A 21277-nucleotide genomic window follows, 5' to 3' on the forward strand; every position below is an offset into this window, starting at 1 on the left:
TACAAAAGCTTATTCTACAAATTCTTTCACACAGCCTCAAAGGTGTTGCAAGATCTCTTTGCAACCAGACTAATAAGAATGGAGAGGGTAGCTATGAAAGAATTTGAAAAGATCCTAACATGTAAAGATACACAACTGAGGAGAAAAATTAGAACCGTAGAAGCCATTGTATTCCCCATTACCATGTAGGGATGTGAGAACTGGACAGTAAAAAAAGCATATAGGAAGAAAATCAGTTCATTTGAGACAGGGTGCTGGAGAAGAGTGTTGAGGCTACCGTAAACAGCCAGAAAAACAAATAAATGGGTCCTGCAGCAGAGCCAAGATGACTAGATTAACACTATCATACTTTGGTCACATCATGAGAAGGCACAACTCATTGGGGAAAAAAATAATGCTAGGACAGGTGGAGGGAAGTAGAAAGAGAGGAGGGCTGCATGCTAGATAGATGGACTCTGTTAAAGAGGTCGCATGTATGAATTACAGGAACTAAACAGAGCTGTGGAAGAAAGATAGTCTTGGAGATGTCTCATCCACAGGCTCATCATGGGTCGAGATCAACTCAAGGGCAGTTAACAATAACAACAACAAGAACAAAAGTTAAGTAATGTCAGGGAAATGGGGAAAATTACTGAAGCATTTGTGTTATGAAATAAAATCTATTTTCATTCCAATTTGGTAGTCTAACTCCTTCTCAAACCATAGAAAAATTGATGTTCTGTGGCAGCATCCTACAGTTGTACTTGTGGGTAGTTTTTGGTGTTATTAATAACTGTTTTTTTTTGTTACAACTTTTGTATATTTTAATTATTAGCTGCTTCAATGTTTCCTTGAAAAGGGTGTGGAGAGACACTGGCAGATTGGAATATCTACAGCTGCCAATCAGGGAGAGGCTGGCAAAAAGTTGGGGGCCTGCCTGATAGGTGTCTAAAAAAAGCAGGAGCCATTAAGGAGGAGGAGGAGGGCTATTATTATTATTATTATTATTATTATTATTATTTTCTTATATCCCGCCTTTCTCCCAATATATGGATTCAAGGCAGCGAACAAATATAAAACAATACAATTGAAAAACAATACAAAATATTAAAATACATAAATATGAAATTTAAAAAACAATATAAAATTTTAAGGATTTAAATAGTTATAAATTAGAATATACAGTGCACCCGCTCTATACGCTGGCGCACCATACACAGCTTCCACTTTACACAGAAGCCATGCTGCAATCGCATGCCACGCCACCATGAGCACGAGCCCCATTCTATTAAATGGGGCTTGTGCTTATGAGGAATTTGCCTTACGTGGGGGGTCTGAAACAGATCCCTCACGTAAGGAGAGGCTCCACTGTAATATATTAAAATATAAACCATTAAATTTGTATAGCTAGTCCTACTCAGCTTAATAGGCCTGACTGCACAGGAACGTCTTTATCTGGCTTCAGAAGGAAAGGAAGATGGCGCCATCCTGGCCTCTCTAGGGAGAGAGTTCCAAAGCTTGGGAACAGCCACTGAGAAGGCTCTCTCTCTTGTTCCTACCAAATGCAGCTGAGAGGGTGATGAGAAGAGCCTCTCCAGATGATCTCAGTATTCTGGTGGGCTTGTACAGGAAGATACAGTCCTTCAAATAGCCTGGAACCAAGCCGTATAGGGTTTTATAGGTCAAAACCAGCACTTTGAATTGTGCCCGGAAACAGACTGGCAGCCAATGGAGCTGTTGCAACAAAGGAGTTGTATGCTCACTGAAGCCAGCTCCAGTTAACAGCCTGGCTGCAATTCTTTGGACTAGCTGAAGTTTCTGAGCACTTTTTCAAAGGCAGCCCCACATAGAGCTCATTACAGTAATCCAAACGGGATACAACCAAGGCATGTACCACTGTGGCCAGATCTGACTTCTCCAGGAATGGGCACAGCTGGCACACAAGTTTTTGCTGTGCGAAAGCACTCCTGGTCACCGCTGATACCTGGGCTTCCAAGCTCAGAAGCACCCCCAAACTACAAACCTGAGTTTTCAGGGGGAGTGTAACCCCATCTAACACAGGCTGAATCCCTATTCCCAGATCTGTCTTTCGACTAACACCTCTGTCTTGTCTGGATTGAGCTTCAGTTTGTTTGCCTTCATTTATAACAGTGGTCAGATGCCAGTTTAGGACAGAAACAGCTTCCTTGGAATTGAGTGGAGAGACAGAGCTGAGTATCATCAACACACAGATGACACCTTACTCCAAAATTCCAGATGACCTCTCCCAGCGGTTTCATGTAGATGTAAAAAGCATGAGGGACAGGACTGAACTCTGAGGGACCTCACAGGCCAATGGCCAAGGAGTCAAACAGGTGTCCCCCAGCACAACCTTCTGAGAGCCCCCCTCCAAGAAAGAACAGAGCCACTGTAGAACAGTGCCTTCAAACCCCATCCTAGAGAGATGACTCAGAAGGATATCATGGTCGATGGTATCAAAAGCCGCTAAGAGGTCTAGTAGAACCAACAAGGACACACTCCCCCTGTCCAGTTCCCTACGTAGGTCATTCACCAAGGCGCCCAAAATGGTTTCTGTCCCATAGACTGACATGGTTTCTGTCCCATAGCCAGGTCTGAAACCAGATTGACAGTAAAGAGAAAGCTCATATCCACCTTATTCTGTGTAACTGTAACCTATGAATAAAGCCAGAGTTTCATAGGATTTATACTCCTAATGAACGAGCTTTAGTGGAAGGTACAGCGCGGCCGCGTCATACGCGCTCAAGCCGCGGGGGGTGGAAGGGCCGGCGCGTTCCATTCAATTGAATGGGCACGCGCGCCTGTTGCGTCCCGTGCGCCGCCGTGCACGAGCCCCATTGTTTACAATGGGGCTTGAGCATAGGCGGAATTCACCTTACGCGGAGGGATCCGGAACGGATCCCCGCGTAAGGCGAGGACGCACTGTATGTATAAAGAACTAAAACACAGCTGAAGTGTGACAAGCCATGGAGTGAACTGGAACAAATTCAATTTGCAACAAGTGAAGTGATGTACACGTTGTAACCAAAAGCTTTGAGAACCAACTGCCAAAAGAGATACCATCATAAGTTCTTTCTGTAAATAAAAGTTATTTTCTTCACAAAGGAGTGTCTGGAAGTGTTTTATAGGTAACAGTATCGGAAACACGCTACCAAGTATATTAAAAACACCTAATAGTAAAGAAACTGAAGAAAGTGGGAGGACCAGGGGTTAGAGAAATAGTTCTGAGGAAAGAAAAGCCTCAAACTAATTGGGATAAGACAGATGAAGAATCCTGTGGAACCCAGTGGTCACAAAAGGCTTCCAAGATTGTTATAAGTATTGGTGATACTGATAGTGGTGGTGATAATAATGATAATGATATTGATAAACTCAGTAATAGCTTTAGACAATATAAAGAGGAAATTAAAATAATATTGCAAACTTTACATTGTTACCACAAAACTTTAAAAATTGCTACATGAAGAACTCTTGGTTGGTTCTTCGAATGCCAACTATTGATTTAGGACTAGAAAGGAAATCAGACTTTGGATCCAGACTTAGTGTCTATTTGGGTCACGTCATTGACACCATTAGCTTTGAAATGGGACCTCAGGTTTTAGACAGAGGACCACTGGCCTAGCTAGCAGTATGTTTTTCTTGCAGGACATCATAGCAACATTTGCAAATCCTAGTACAGTTGGCCCTTCATATCCACTGATTCACCGATTCGCATCTTAAAAATATTCAAAAAATATATATAAATTCCAAAAAGCAAACCTGAATCTTGCCATTTTATATAAAGGACACAATTTGTCCAGACCACTATATACAGTATGAGACTTGAGTATCCACTGATTTTGGTATCTAAAGGGGGTCTTGGATACCAAGGGCCCACTGTATAGGAAGTCTTGTCATCCTCTACCCATCTTTCTGTACAAATTTTATTCTAAGCATGCAGACATGCTGCTGTCCTTCCAGTGTATCCATTGCAAACATACCTTAATTATTAAATTTTTCACAAATTTAAATTTTTCAAAATTGTAAAAAAAAAAAAAAATCATGACAGGGTATGTTATTCACACAAGAAAATATTTGCCAAACATCCTGGAAATATCAGTTCTGGATTCCTTCTAAACTGTTTCCTTTTTCCTCAGTACAGTATAAGGTCCTCCCACCCAAAGGCCTCATTGCAGAGTAGTTAGTATGATTGTGAGATACCATAACCAGATTTTGAAGTTCTGTATGTATATCTACCACTGATTCTCTAGGGCACCTACCTTAGCCTTTAGAAAAACACAACTCTGTTCCTTATGAATTTCAGTGTATTTGAAACTCAGTGGAAAACATTAGTACCTACTGGCTATAGAGTCTTGTTAGTGTCTTTGTGTGTTTCTGTTCAAGCAAAGTCATGTGATACAAGAGTAGGTAAGGTTTGGTTTAATATTGTTACAGGCATTTAAGTCCTTGCACTGCTTGTTGTTGAACTCACCCAGGTACTTGCTTGGTGATGGTGGTTAACTGCTGTCAAGTCAACTTTGACTTAGGGTGACCCCTTGACCTCCAGGTCACCCTGTCCTCAATAGCCCTGCTCAGTCTTGCAGATTCAGAGCCCTGGCTTCCTTGATTGATTCTATTGATCTAGAATGTGATCTTCCTCTTCTCCTGCTGCCTTAACAAACATTATTGTCTTTTCTAGTGAGTCATGTCTTCTCATGATATGACCAAAGTATGACAGCCTCTGTTTAGTCAAATAGGTTTCTAAGCAGAGTTCAGGCTTCATTTGCTCTAGGACCCATTTATTTGTCTTTTCACCAGTCCATGGCATGTGTAGAACTCTTCTCCAGCATCATATTTCAAATGAGTTGATTTTCTTCCTATCAGCTTTCTTTACTGTCCAGCTTTCACAACAGTACATAGAAATGGCAAATACTACGACATCGACCATCATAACCTTAGTATTTGATAATATATCTTTACAATTACTTTATGCATACTTTGACTGGCTCTTTAGTCTTTGTTTAATGCTTAATCACAAGTAGTCCACTGCTCTTACGTAGTAGTGGTCCACTTTACATGCCTTCTAAATACATAGCTGTGGCTAGTTTTTCCCAGTTATTCTTACAGCCAATTACAATAAGAGGCCATCCTTTCATAAAGAGTTATGTATTGCCAAGACAAACATAGTTCAACCAGATGTCTCACCTGGTGTACTATAATAGATGTAATCAAAGGTGAGTATCTAATATGAGAAAGCTGAGAAGGTATAATAGAGATTTTCTCTCTCTGAAGGTCACTCAGTATGCTTTGCCCTTGGTGGAATTCTGTTTATATAAGGTAGCTCTTACCTTATCATTAAGTACCCTTATCATGGATGCTTAGCTTTTCTAGTTTTTTTCTCAGTATTTTGGTTCTTGTTTTATGATGCATCACAAGTTGTCAAATTTAAAAAAAAAAAGAATAAATTGTCCTGTAGTGCATTAACAGAAGTCTTCCAAAACAGTAGAATGACGTAGCAGACATATCCATTAAACTCTGTTGACCTGTCACATTGCTGAAGAAGGGGGATGGAGCGAGGGAAACAGGTTTCTATTAAAGCTCACATAGATTTGGAACCCTAAACATCCCTGAACACAGCATACTGCTTCTGTGAATAACAATACACTTTTTTACATGTTCATAGGCTCAACAGTTTAAAGTTATGTACTGTATTTTAAAATTATGTACATCGGTTAGCTGTGTTGGCTTCAACTTCCACTTGAAACATCTCTAAGTGAAAGCTAAAGTTTGCCAGTGCAATATTATTCTCTCGATAAAGAGAATACTTGCACCTTTAAAGAGTAAAAATAAGCTCTAGGAATGTGAAAACTAATTTGGTTTGCTTTAAGACCTTTCATGTTACAAATTAATCAGCTTGGACCAAGAAGCCTAGAACTCATTAACTTTAAAGGCTTTGCCGGTTTTCATCACTGAACTTAAGTTTTAACATAAATATGGCCTTTTTTGGTCACCTGCTCCATCAAGTTATCTTGCCTGCCTTATTCTCAGCTCAGTCTTATGCATATTTACTTAGAAGTACTAATGAATTCAATGGCACTTACACCATAGTTGTTCTGTATAGGTTTGCAGACTTACAGTGTAAAGTAATATATGTTTTCTTGAGAAGTAGCTCTCCTTACATTTTTTGAAGCTTACACCCAGGCAGACACAACCTTAGTCTGGTATTAAATGTTGTGTTACCTAAATACTAATGTTAGCTTCTACATATTTAAAACCTAGTATGCAATGTAAATCTGAAATGGGCACTCCAAATTATCATTTTTAATTTATACCAGAAAATATAGCCCATGCCTGAAATAATAATAATAATAATAATAATAATAATAATAATAATATAGTTTATTTATACCTCCCGCCTCTCCCACGGATCGAAATACTAACACTGAATTTACCAAGAATTCCTATTAGTTCTCTCAAAATTACAATTCGTCCATTAGCCAACAATCAGAGTCAAGGAAGAGCAGTCATCATAACCTTTTTATATAGAATTCAGTGGATAAGCCCACCAGAAGAGATCCGTTTTGAATGCCTTCTTAAAGGCCTCTAAGGTAGTAATAAGATGGGTCTCTTCCGGTAGGTCATTCTGTAATCTTGGGGCTGTGGCAGTGAATGCCTTATGTGAAGTTGTCATTAATCTGGTATTATAATATTCTAGTAAGAACTTCCCAGATGTTTTGAGAGTGTGGAGCAGATTATGTAGGGAGAAGCGCTCCCGCAAGTAACTTGGGCCCGAAGCCATGTAGGACTTTTGGTGGAATAATTAAAAACCTAACACAAGATACCTTTTACCCAGGTTCTTAATTAGAATGCCATTTGTTCTCAGTCCTTTGGATACTATAGCTGATTAAATCTAGTGTGTGTGAGAAAGATTATTGAAAGTGAGAAGATTATGTACCTTAGAATGACTGGAGTAGATTTAAAATAAAGTAGAAACAAACAAAAAAAAATATTTTATCCTGGGTCCTTTCCATCCACAAGGTTTTGGTTCTGCCCCTCCCTCATGAATGGGGAAAATCTCAGAAGCTCAAGTCCCATATTACGCAATGGATGGCAGTGTATATATGTCTACATCAGTGGGTCCATATGCACACGCCACTATTAGATAATATGTTGTGGTGATTCACAGTTGCTCAGATCCATGGATAGGAATCCTGCCAATATTGAGGGCTCACTGTACTTTATTTTATTTTATCAAAGCCCAAGATTTCATCTTCAGTGTGCCTTCTCACTTTGTGAACCATATTGTGATTCAGTACTGAATCAGGTGGGCTAATTTAGTGACTCACTATAACCATAACCATATGACATCAACATAAATTTGAAGAGTAGTAACTGGAATGAACAAAAGACACTGATGCATTCTTTATGGATGTGTTATGATTCCGAATATTATCTCACGGCTGCCATTATTTAGAAATCTGTGAAAAAGAGTGATGTATTGTGTGGCCTAAGTGATGGAGGCAATTGTCTTTTTATACAGTGATAAAGGGCTACACAGTATATTTTATGGGTTACTGTATGATTAATAGTCTTAAGCTATAGTCTTAAACTGTGTTAATAGTCTTAAGCTAAGATTTCATTGAACCTGTGAGAGGTAGACTTGGAGACATTGGTAGAAATTCAGAAGGAGCATTAACACAGGACACTTAAGGCTAGTGCAGACACTAAAATCTATTTAGCTTTCTTCAGTCCCTTAGTTCTTCTTCTACAATGTTTCCTCTTGATCCAAAGAGGGTGCTGTCAGGGAACTGTGTGAGAAATCTTTCAACTCAGTTTGCTATTTTATATATCAGATTTTCTGACCAGCTCTTCTGAAATTCATTATTTTCACTTTTATTGTATTTCAATGAAGGAGCTACATATTAGGCACAAAGCCCAAAGAAAACAAGGACAAATGATTTACCAATTGTAACCCAAAATTGTAGGATCTGATGCTACTGTTTTTGAAAGTAATGCTGCAATGGTATGATACACCTTCTTAGGGGGAATAAATACAAGAGAGAAGAAACACAGCAGAAAATTGATTGGCATTATGGAATCCACGACATTTGCCAAGCAGGGTGAGGTTTGTACTGAAAAGGGAAACAAAAATGGAAAATACCGAGTGAACAGCAGGGCCTATTTGATTTGATTATGAAAGATGTTTCTTTATTCTGTCTGTCTTTGTGCAATCTGAAAACAGTAGCAGGGGGTTACAAGCAGAGTTCATCATAGAATTGTCAATCACTGTCATTGAACATTTGCAATGGAAGATGTCTTTATTCAAGGACAGCTGGGCAAATCAGAAGCACAGATTTGCAGTTAGTAGTCTGTCCTGCCTACACTAAACAAACAGGGACAGGGCAGACAGACCGGCCTCTCACATAAAACTATAATGGACTCTGCTGACCTTGGTGCCCTCCATTCAGCTTCATTCCCAGATGCATAAAAGCTCCAGTGCCCATTCTCAATTTCCTTTAATTACTTACATGATGCAGATAAGAAAATGAACTTCACTTACAATCATCCATCACGCACAGGAAATGAAGTAGGCAAGTTGTTTGAAACTGGAGGAGGGTTTTGGAAGTAAATAAAACAGGTTGTTTAGGGGGGCAGAGTAGAGGAGGAAGAGAAATTACGAGTGTTTTCTTTTTCCAGAAATACCAGTTAAGCTGCAGCTACTCAGTTGACCTGACCCCTTCCCTTGCCCCAGCCTCCCAGTCTGTCTGCTGGTTGTAGCTGCTAGGCCATATTGAGTAGAAGAAGAAGGGGGAAAATCTCCTTGGTAAATATTCCTTAAAATATCTTTAAAAGGATGCAAGTTAAATAGGAGCGAGGCAAACATACAGAATTGTATAGGGCTTAAAATGGCGATGACCTTTAGGTTCAGAAAATAAATGACCACAGTTTTCACAAGAGATCTGGCAGGGGCATCAGCAGTTGTCTTCAGTCAGTCTTATTTGAGGGCTGGGGAGGCCTTTTCAAAGAGCCTGAATTTTTTTACGATACTCAGGTTTTGTCTTTAGATTTTCCTGAAGTGTTGTTTTACTGCTTAACATTTGGGGAGAGGGTGGAAGACCTCATCTGTGTGAACATTTGTACTAAATGCAGTATTTATTACAACTAGGGTAAACCTGTTGAAATGAATTGGACTTTTTAGTTAGTTAGTGGTTGATTTTAGTGCGTCTCTGCTCTGCTTGAAACATACATTGGATTTTGCCCATATAATTGATTACAGATTTCTAGACAGTGAAGCATAATCTACAGTTCAAAAAAATAATAATAATTTTATAATAAAATTATAAAAATAATTTGCCCAGATTCACATCTGAGAGAGCATTTCATTTTGAAAGTCCTAGAAAGTCTCACTTGACCATGCCTGTGGAAAGAAGCTACTAGTGGCAAATTCAGAAATATGAAAACAGGCACTGTTGAGGCATTCAGCTGAGGCATGTTGACTTTTTGTGATTATGGCATTCCTTTCTAAATGTTCACATACTCTCTGTTTAATGATGTGCTCTATAATCTTTCCTGGTATTGATGTCAAACTAACTGGACGATAATTGTTAGGATCCTCCCCCCCCCTTGCCCTCATTTGCCCTCCTCCAGTCTGCTGGGATTTACAGGACAGTGCGCCCTTTCTTTACGCGGGGATTCGTTCCAGACTCCCCCAAATAAAGCAAATTCCACCTATGCTCAAACCCCATTTAAATTAAGGGGCTTGTGCATGCAGGGGTGCCATGGGCATGCGTCCCATTGTTCCCTATGGGATGCACCACCCCTTCTGCCTGCACAGCTTTCAGCTTATGCTGAAAGCTGCTTAAAGCATGCCCACGTATGACACAGGCGCACTGTATCACTCTTCTGGTTGATATTCAGAGTTGATACAGCTTTTATGTGCTGAAACAGTTTAAACGATTTACAGTATCTGTTAATATATTCTGGGGAGTGGTCTCTAAGTCACAGTTTCACATAAGATTTTTTACTAGACTCTGAGTTTTAAAATTTTGTTGCTACTTTATGACTTTTTCAGCCACACCAATTCAATTTCTACACTTTAGGCCAACCTGGGTACTCAAAACCCCTTCCAACCACCCTTTCAGCAGTGTATCTCAACCATTTTGGCTGTCAAAACCCCTCAGGGTCTAATAAATGTCTAACTCAGAGCTCAGTCCCTATCTGATTCCCTATCTAATTCCACACTACTCACTCAATCTATTTATACTTGCTCCTGGGAGTAGCCCCCACCTTGGCTAAGCTTCCATTGGTTGATACCAGGCTCACTCTGATTGGATGTTGCCAATGCTCCAGTCGGCCTTTTCTCCACGTATCCCTTGCTAGAAGTCCCCCCTCATAGAACCGCAGCCCATGATCCAAGAATCCAAATCATTTTTGGCGGCACCATCTGCAGAGCCAGTTGTTTACACCTGCTATTTTCCTCTCCCTTCCTAGACCATACCCTACAATTGGGAGAAGAGAGGACATGATAACCTGTATACCCAGCTCTTTCAACTTCCTATCCAGAACCTCATAATCCCTTATGATATTCTGAAGGCTCTGCCTTTCAGTATCATTGGCTCCCACATAAACCAAAAGGAAGGAGTAATGGTCAGTAGGCTTGACAAGTCTTGTCAGCTTCTCTGTCACATCGTGGATCTTTGCCCTGGAGAGACAACACATCACCCAAGATACCTTGTCAGGCCCACAAACCACTGATTCTGTACCCCTCAGCAAGAAGTCCCCCATGACCACTACCTGCCTCCTCCAAGGCTTAGCTGCAGCCATTCCCTGTGTTGATTCTACCAAGATCTTCTGCATTTTCCTGAAGAATGTCCCTCCTCCCGTCCCTCATCATCCCTGATAAGGGAGAGGGCTTCAAATCGGTTCTGTAGCTGCAAGCTCCCTGATGTTCCTAGTTGTATATGTAGCATTCCTCCAGCTGCCTACCTCCTGTGTATGTGAAGTGACCTCCGCCCCAGAAACTTCCTCTGTGTGTTTCCCCATAACCAGGACGTCTGGTTATGAATTCTCTGAACTGTGTCTAGGCTATCTCAAGGAACTTATCTTTCCATAGTTGTTGAAGCTCTAAGGTATTCAGAGACTTCCATCATCCTCATCACTCTCACAGGCATGTCTGTTGGGACTACAGGAGGGCCTTGTCAGTGGCTGCCTGCAGTATCTGAAACTCCCTTCCTATGCAGGCTGGACTGTTTCTTTCTTGTCCTTTCTTCACCAGGTGAAGACCTTTTTAGTCTATTTTGATGACTTGCTGTTTTACAAGAGTTTTTCTTAGTGTCATATACTACTTTTATCCTTTGATTTTACATGGATGTTTTTTGTGGTTTTAATTCTATAGATAGTATAATACCATTTTAAATAGAATTTTTGTGTATGTTTTAGGTCCATGTCTTTTTATTTATATTTAATTTTATTTTTGTAAACTGCCTTGTTTCTCAGCTTTGAGAAGAAAGCAGGATATAAATAAAAGGATACAATATGATAATCCAATATACAAATAGAGTAAAGTAGGGATGAGTTGTACTTGAGCACACTGCCCCATTTCCCAGCACTCCCAAGACCCTGACTTTATCACAGAACTTTACACATTCACTGAAAAAGTCCAAATAGGAATTTGTTAATCATGTTCAACTGAAGATCTTCACCTTCAATGGATATAAATCTATAACACGGCTGTGGGTGAAAGGACATGGGGGAGGGGGCATTTGTGTTTGTACATATCCATGCCAACTTCAACTATACTCAGTGTGTAGATGACCCTGAAACTTTGAAGAGTTACATTTTCAAGACTGCAAGCCTCTGAAATTCCCAGTCAACATGGCCAACATAGATCCTGGTACATGTAGTCCAATATAACATCCTTTCTAAGCTATGGGCAAACACGTGGGTGGCCCTGCATGATTTTCTATCAGCATTGCTGTACTTGTGAAGATCACCACTGAGACCTCATCTGGTTATGCTCTTTTATGATCAGTCATCTGGTTTGTTTCTTTCACAGCTTTTCAAGAACGGAAAAATCCCGTTCATGAAAATTTGTGAAAGAAGCCTGGGGAAGCCCAGCTTGCAAATGGGCTGCCTGCTGCCCAGCAACAGGTGAATGCACTAAGATCTGCCTTCTTAAAGTTACATCCCGCATCTATGCTGGGAGCAAAGGTAATGCACTAATCTCCATAGTCTATACATCCTATACATCTTCTAGGGCTACAGATATCACTTTGTTTTCCAGTTCCAGACTTCTTTTATACATCATGTGCCAGGCTGGAGAGTCTTCCAAACCCGATGAGTGGTGTATTGGACAGATTTAGGAGTTGTGAAAAGAAAAAGAAAGAAAATCTACATAATTAAACTTAGTTCTGTCTATCCAGAGTTTGGGTTCTTTGAACTAAAAATCTCCCTCTCCCTCCCTCTCCTTTTTTTTTCCTTCAAGGATGCTGAAGAATATGCAGACCTCCCAGTGCGACACAATGAAGACCAAATGAACAGTGAATTGGCCAAACGTGTCCCCATTGAAGTTAATCCACATTCTTTTGACAGTTCACATACAAAAACCCATCTTTTGATACAAGCCCATTTTGAACATGCTGTGCTGCCATGCCCAGATTATGTCACTGATACCAAGACTGTGTTGGACCAATCAGTTAGAATATGTCAGGTATGGTTATGCTCTTCTATGATCAGTCACCTTACTTGGTATTGATAACTATTATAGTCTGTACATTCTGGAACATACCGTAATTGTTAATGAAAATTGTTTGTTTAAATGTTTCTACAGTGTCATGGAAACTCAGGGCAGCATACAATGATAGTTATATAAATATGTTTTTCAATTCCAAATAGAGAATAAAATAATTTAAACAGGATAAAACCATATTTAAATGCAACATAGGATTAAAGCACAAAAGAGAGCTAGCATGGCAAGATATTGTGTATTGGACTAGGACTCTGGCAGACCAGGGTTCAAATCCCTGCTTAGTCATGGAAGCCCACTGACTTTGGGCAAGTCACACTCTCCATCCCAGCCTCAGAAGAAGGCAATAGCAAACCTCCTCAGAACAAATCTTGCCAAGAAAATCCCATGATAGGTTCATGTTGGAGTCAGAAATGACTTGAAGGCACACAATAACAATAAGTAACTACCACAGCAATAAGCATGTCAAATTGCAGAAAATGCTAAAGCAGATAAAATAATGTACATGTATACTTAAAAATACTAATAAGATATAATCTAATGTCTGATTATATTGTTAGCACTGTAGCATATTTTTTTAAAATGCAAAGTCCTTTGCAATCTTTATCTCTTACATTTTTATGCTAGCTCTGTGAAGTAGGTAGACTTTAACAATCCTATTTTACACACTGTATAAGATGAGGGATCATCAAATATGTTGATCCATGGCTGAGACAGGAATTTAAATCAAAGCCATGTTGATTCAGGCAGTTATTTTAAAATCATCATGACATCTAAACAGATATGTTTTTAAAAAACCTTAAGATAACCAGGTTTTGTGGTTGGTAATGCTTTCAAAACAATGTTCTCAAAGCTATGTAATTTGATGCATCTGATAAAATGGATTTACTCTGCATTCGCACTGCAGAAATAATCCAGGTTGACACCACTTTAACTGGCATGGTTCAGTGCTGTGGAATTCTGGGAACTGTAGTTCTGTGAGATATTTAGCCTTCTCTGTCAGAGAGTTCTGGTGCAACAGCAAACTACAATTTCAAGAATTCCATAGCATTGAGCCATCTCAGTTAAATGGTGTCAGCCTGAAATATTTCTGCAGTGTGGATGCAGCCTTAGTCTACAAAAGCTTTATACTACCAACTTCTTTCAGTTACTGGTAGTCTCTAAAAATTTGCTAAAAATCCCTTTGTATAATGGACTGTACCACCTCAGATTCCTGGTTGGGGAAATTAATTGTAATTCCTTTCATATGCCACACACAGAGAAACACACACACAAAATAATCTTCCTTGCAAAAATGGAGACCAAGTAGGGCTAGAATCTGAATCTTTTCCGTTGGTTTGGTAATACAAAAAATGTATTTATAGATTACCTTTTTGGACCATGCCCATCCAAGATGAAGAACAACAATAAAATTACAGTGGTTGAAATGCAATTGTTAGTCCCAGCTTGAGTAGACACATTGAATTAATGGAATTTACATACGTGTTAACAAGTTTCTATTGATTTCGTGGTTCTGTTCTAGTTGGGACTAGCAATTGCATTTAACCCAATAGCATTACATATACTGTATTGTAACATAATATGATATAACATCAGAATTTAACTTCTAAATATAACTTCTAGAATTTGCCTTAAAAACCCCAACAATATATTAAAATGTAACTTACCTGGTATAAAATTTCAACAGCTGGTTTTGGAAATTTTTTAGCATGCAGAGGAGCTTTCAAAGTGGCACACAATACACAGACCCCAGTAGTCTGATGTTAACAGTCTGTCCATTTTGTCCAGCTGTGTTTATAAAAAAGACCCCAAACTAGAGATGCTGAAGATGTGAGTTCTGTTTGTTGCTTTTTAACAGACCTCCTATGAGTCCTAAACCAAACTACTTTTATTTCTACACATTTAAGCCTCTGATGAAAAAAGGACATTTTAATTATACTTTAATTCAACTTCTTAGACTGTGCATTTTAAGACCACAATGGGGTTTACTATTTAAGGCCTTTGATACAAAAAGTACTTTTTAAAAGTGTATCTCTGTTGGAAGTAACACTGTGCTGTTATTAGAATTGGATAGGAATTGCATAGTATCTGGTTCAATAAATATTTTTAACTGCTTATGTGTTACCTCCAATTATTTAAGGGTAGCATATTTTTGGTGAAATAGAAGTAGCAACTCATATTTTCCCAGTTTTTAATTTAAGAATATGTGAAATTAGTTGCTCCTATTTCCCTTTTTATGTTTCCTTATTGGGAGCTCTATGATTAGTTCTCACTCTGCTGTTTGAAAGTGCCTACTGAATTTGTATTAACTGAAATAGGTAATTGAAGTAGTAATACCTTCTGTTTCCCATTCAGAGGGCAATCACTTCTTTAAGGAATAATCTGACAGTGGCCTGTTTTGCATTTCGATTGGTCATCAGCCTCCACTTGATAAGATATTTTAGCATTACCAATTAGTAGGACTGCCATAGTGCTCAGCCTTAACCTTCTGAGCAGTGTTTACCTATGGATGTGTTAAGCACATCACAGTAGGGTACCTGTATATTGAGAACAGAGTCTGGCTTTGGATGTTACACACACATTCCTTACTGCTTTACAGTGAAGGATTTACCATGCAATCTGCACTGCTATATAACCCACCCGGTTATTACAGCTGTTATGTCCCTCATCTTTTGACACCTGACAACATGTTTTGCTCTTTTACATGCTTCCTTCAAAAATCAAAGCAAGCCATTTAGGGTTTTGTGCATTTCAGTACCTAATAAAAAGCATATTTTCATTGTCCTTGATTCAGCTTCCTAGACCTTGTATTTTAAGGCAAATAAATCTTCATTAATGTTGTGTCAATCATAGCATAAAACAAATAAGACAAAGTGATTCTCAGTTAATGTTTTGAGATAAAGACACAAAAACATGCAGAGCAGGTTCTCTCTTCAAGTGAGAGCCCTCTTAGTGATGAAGGATACTTGTGAGTAGAAACTGGTGCTTCTCCTTACAAATGGAAGCAGGAGTCATTTCTTTCCCTGCTGCCATTTGCATGTATTTTCAAGAGTAGTCCAGCTGTTTATGCATGCACTTAAGTTTGGGGTACATGTGTGTATTCTGCTTTAATATCTGCCCTTAATTATAATATATCAAATGAGAAGATTATATCCATGTAGTAACTTTAACACACAGTGGCCTAAATCTGTTTGTTTGTCCAAAGTACAGAAGGCCCAATGAACATGTGATTTGCATTCATCATTTGATTCAGTGGGTCTTTCTGGTTGGGTGTATTCTAGTTACTAGTAGTTAGATTTAGACTATTATAGTTTGCCATTGAACAATAAATGTGAGAAATACCTTTGTATAAAGGTCTAAAGAATAACTTGATATCAAGTTCAAAGATGCAGCTGTGTTAGTCTGTAGAATCAGTATAAAGAGAGATCTTGTAGCACCTTGTAGACCAGTGGTTCCCAACCTTCCTAATGCCACAACCCTTTAATACAGTTCCTCATGTTGTGGTGACCCCCAACTGTACTATTATTTTTCATCGCTACATGCAAATATGTGTTTTCCAATGGTCTTAGGCGACCCCCGTGAAAGGGTTGTTTGACCCCCAAAGGGGTCCTGACCCACAGGTTGAGAACCACTGTTGTAGACTCAAAGGTACTACAAGACCACCGAATAACTTGATGCTTTTCTTAACAGAACTTTGTTTAGTTTATTCAGATTGGACTATTAATTGCATGGCTAGCTGCTTCTCAGAACACAGATTGCTGACTTTTCTGTAGTTGGAGTATGTTTCTTTGAATCCCTTTATATCACATTCTCTCAGCCTCCAAAGGAGGCAAAGACAAACCCCCCTCCAAACAAATCTAGCCAAAATAACCACATGATATGGTCACCTTAGGGTCTTCATAAGTCAGAAACTACTTGAAGGTACGCAACAACAACTGAGTGACTCCCTGTTGTTGATGTCTGTGGCCAGTGTTCAAATTAGAGAGACTAAGAGCTTTCAACCCCTGTAGCTACTGTTTCTAGCAAGTGAGTTGGGAAAGTTTTTTGTGGGTTTTTCGGGCTATGTAGCCATGTTCTAGCAGAGTTTCTTTCTGACGTTTTGCCAGCATCTGTGGCTGGCATCTTCAGAGAATGCTTTGCCTCAAAACATTAAGATGCCAGCCACAGATGCTGGCAAAACATCAGAAAGAAACTCTGCTAGAACATGGCCACATAACCCGAAAAACCCACAAAAAACTATGGATGCCGGCCATGAAAGCCTTCGCCTTGAGTTGGAAAAGGTTGGTTGGTTGGTTGAAATTATGGGAACTGAAGTATGGAGTTTATAGATTTCAATCATATGTACACTTTGTTATGTGCCTTCAAGTCATTTTTGACTTATGGCAGTCCCAAGGCACTTAGAAGGTTTCCATGATCGAGTGGAGATTCAAACCCTGGTCTCCAAATCTCACCATGCTGGCTCCTGCAACATACATACCACTCAGTCTGTAGAACCAACAATTAGATAGCTTACCATTTCAAGTAATGTTTTAAATATTCCACTGTCGTCCTCAATATTAAAAAGGTTCTGACCATCTCACCTAAAAGACAGGTTTTTCTTGATGAAAATGTTCTTTCTTTAACTGATGAAATGCAAAGGAAACTGTTTTTTGTTGTTTTGTTTTCAAAATCAGGAATAGTATTTATGATTATATATCAAACTATATAAGCTTCATAAGCAAACAAATTAAATGTGAGTAAGACAAGGATGATAAAAGCCAGGTATATTTTAATGTTCATGAGAGCATTTTGATTTATCACCTGCAAGCTTAACTGTCTTTGTGTATGCAGTTGTATTTCCTGTTAGCTAGAAAATACTGAAGCAACTTGGGACATGAAAACTTGTTGTCAGAACTCACATCTGGTGCTGTTTTTCCCAGCATGGGTGAAAAAACATGAAAACCTAGGATCTCTTTGGAAAGAATATAGTATACCTAACTTTCTATGCCCAGGTGGCGCAGTGGTTAAATGCCTGTACTGCAGCCATTCACTCATAAACCACAAGGTTGCGAGTTCAAGACCAGCAAAAGGGCCCAAGCTCGACTCAGGCTTGCATCCTTCCGAGGTCGCTAAAATGAGTACCCAGACTGTTGGGGGCAAATTAGCTTACTTGCTAATTAGCTTACTTGCTGTTCACCGCTATGATCTTTGGAACAGCGGTATATAAATAAAACATATTATTATTATTATTATTATTATTATGGTGAAGTTTCCAGTTATTGCTGGTGGACATATTGCATTATCATGTGTTAAAACAATTATTCTATAACTCTTTACTGTAAAAGAGCAATATTTGTCATTTACTGTAATTCCTCAAAATTTAACTATAATTTAGAAATCTTGAAAAGAAATTGTACCATCACAGGGGAAAGCACTTTCATGCAGTCAAGGCAGTCCTAGTTTCACTATGCACCTCCTCCAAGCTGTTCCCAGGAATTGCATACAGGAAGGATGCAGGGCTGGGAGCTCCAGGTGAGAACAGTTAGCAGAAATAAGGTGTGACCATTCATGCAAATGCAAGTATCATTGATCCATTTAGCTCCCCCTATCGATCCAAGCCAGTGCATATGCCTATCTTGGTAACTGCTTCCTTTTTAGAACCATTAGTCAATGTTGGCATAATATTTTCAAACAATTCTTTGTGTACATATGCTAAGTAAGGTTCCCAGAGGCCATAGCCTTCCCCTCAAAGGCCTTCTGGAAGGTACTAAGGTGAGAGTCTGGGCATTTCTGGTTTTGTTTTGTTTTGTTTTGGGATGATGGTGTTTTCTGGATTTTTAATATATTTCTGGTGCATTGCTAATAAATACAAATCAGCATGCACTTGGGTTACTTTTAGTTGCATAGGTTCTAATTGCCCATACAAGATGCACTTTCCATCTTTCTTCAGAGAGAATTTATTTTGAAAGCTTGTGATTTTTGCATGTTTGTTTTTAACACCCCAGATGGTATAAAAATTGTTGCATGGTAGCATATTTGGTGACAATTGGATGATATGGTTCTCTTTATGTACAGTTTGCTCCTCTCTCCCAGCCTAACTCATGGCAACCCTTTTCCCAGTTGGTGCTGGAGGAAATGACTAATGCTTAACCCATTTGTGTGATCAATTCACTTAAGCAGCTACTGTGAAATGTTAATCACAACTTTAATTTGTACTGCATTAGCATTTTGATTAACTTGTAGGCTTGCTAGCACACTTGAAGCACTTTTACTCATAGTTACTGCTCGGAAATGACTTTTTGATTAATTAAGTTTGTTAGATAGCAGCTGAGCTTCCTGAATGCTAACCTTATGGGGCTAAAAGTTCAGGAGAAAGTTATTGTGAACAACTGTTGCTACTGAAAAGAATTCTTGAAAATGTGCTTTAAATATTAAATTATTTACAAAATATTGAACACTGCTACAAATTGATCTCAACCTCCTCACACAGACACACACACACACACACACACACACACGTTTAGTTGGAGCAAATGCTTGTAAATTTCCCTTGTGTTGGAAAAAAAATTATTCTAGTTTTGAAATGGGTAGTGTGTTGTTAAATTTGTAAAGAACCTTTTATTATTATTATTATTATTATTATTATTATTATTCAATTGACCATTAAAAGATTTGCTGTGCCTATGAACTGGCAGACTTCTTTGTGTTTCTGAACATTAATTCATAAAACTAATGTTGATTTTGAAATATAAGAGATGATTCATCTTTGTTTGGGCACTGTCCACAAGGAAAGGCCTACATAACATTGAGTAAAGCTCTGTTCTTCTGCTTCTGTCTCAATGGCCTGGGATGGATTTCTGAAAGTCAGTGTGGTGGGCAATTTGAAAATCGGCTGTGTATTACAGAGTGGTTCCCAGTAGGCAAAGGAGTCAGACTATTACCCTACTTGTTCAACTTATATGCCAAAAACATCATAAGAAAAGTAGATAAAACATACATTCAATCTAGACAATGAGGAAATCGAAATAGTTCAAGAATTCCTGTACTTAGGATCAATTATTGGCAGGAATGGTGACTGCAATCAAGAAATAAGAAGATATTTAGGAATGGAAAAGGTAACTATGAAAGAACTAGAAAAGTTCCTGAAGAGTGAATATGTACAGTTGAGCACAGAGGTTAACATCGTCCAAACCATCGTATTCCCCATCACCATGAATGGATATGAGAGCTGGACAGTAAAGGAAGCAGACAGAAGGAAAACGAACTCATCTGAGATGCAGTGCTGCAAAAGAGTGCTTAGGATACCGTGGACAGCCAAAAATACAGATAGGTCTTGCAACAGAGATCTCCTTAGAAGCCAATATGATTAAACTGAGGCTGATGTACTTTGGCCATATAATGGAAAGGCATGGGTCACTGGAAAAAGACAATGATGCTAGGAAAGGTAGAGGGTAGAAAAAGCAGAGGAAGACCACATGCCAGATGGATGGACTCTGTCAGGAGGGGCACAGTCATGGGCTTGCAGGAACTAAGTAGAGAAGTGGAAGATAGGGGTTCTTGGAGGTGTCTCATCCACAGGGTTGCTGTCAGTCGAGAGTGACTCGAAGGCAGATAATAACAACAAATTACAATAGGTCATTGGTATCTTCTGGGGTTTGGTATCAGAACCCCTGTAGATATCAAAATCTGTAGGTGCTCAAATCCCATTGTATACAATGGCATAATGAAATGATATCCCTTATACAAAATAGCAAAATCAAGGTTTTATTTTTGGAATGTATATACAGTCGGCCCTTCTTATACACTGATTTTTTATACACGGATTCAAGCATCCACAGTTTTGAAAATGTTCAAAAAACCAAACCCCAGCGTATAACAAGGGTCCACTGTATTTTTGGAATATTTTCAAGCTGTGGATTGTTGAATCCCTGGATATTGAGGGCCAACTGTATTGCAGTTTATATGCTTAATTCAGAATTTTGCTCTTTCTTGATTTGCTTAACTAGAAATATCAGCTCTGTGTGCTGGCACAATTTTTTCTTGTGTTGAAAAGTAATTGATGGGCCAGTGTTAATAGTTTATTATGTGGGATAGCTAATCCTAGAATTAGACATTTAAATAATTCCATACTGGATCTAAGTATAATTACTGTGTAATCCACTCACTACAGTATGTCTGTCTGCTTAATAAATTGCACAGAAATACATCTAAATCATATCGTGACAAAAGAAACATATTTTCAAAATATGTCACTTTATCTAATACATTTTAATTGCTATTTTTTTCTTTATTAAATTTTTCTTGCCATCTTAATGCAACTGTGATAGGTCCTGTGAATGATAATTAATTACCTTGGGGAAGCACTATTTAATTCACTCTTCTCCAAATCAATTAAATGCACAGTTAATAAGTACTTGGAAGCACTGCTTAAATCATAGTATGTGAACAGATCTAGGATATCCAAGGTATGATAAATATCACTAATATATTATATCAGATTATGCATTACATTATTTCAGAGTGATTCTTTTGATCACTTTTAAAGCCAATGTGAAGTTGAAGGCTTTTATGGCCAGC

General features: G+C 38.7%; 1 protein-coding gene across 1 annotated transcript in view; it reads left to right on the forward strand.

The window, feature by feature from the left end:
• ASCC3 (activating signal cointegrator 1 complex subunit 3) overlaps positions 1-21277 on the forward strand; it is a 332057-nt gene that overhangs the window by 285049 nt on the left and 25731 nt on the right. Inside the window, exon 37 of the mRNA XM_089530681.1 lies at positions 12461-12685. Within this exon, the coding sequence (XP_089386807.1) occupies positions 12461-12685 (225 nt within the window). The remainder of the gene's footprint in view (positions 1-12460; positions 12686-21277) is intronic.

The sequence above is a fragment of the Sceloporus occidentalis genome, unplaced genomic scaffold, assembly GCF_023333645.1.
Source record: "Sceloporus occidentalis isolate IW3139 unplaced genomic scaffold, rSceOcc1.0.p SCAF_6, whole genome shotgun sequence".
Lineage (NCBI taxonomy): Eukaryota > Metazoa > Chordata > Lepidosauria > Squamata > Phrynosomatidae > Sceloporus > Sceloporus occidentalis.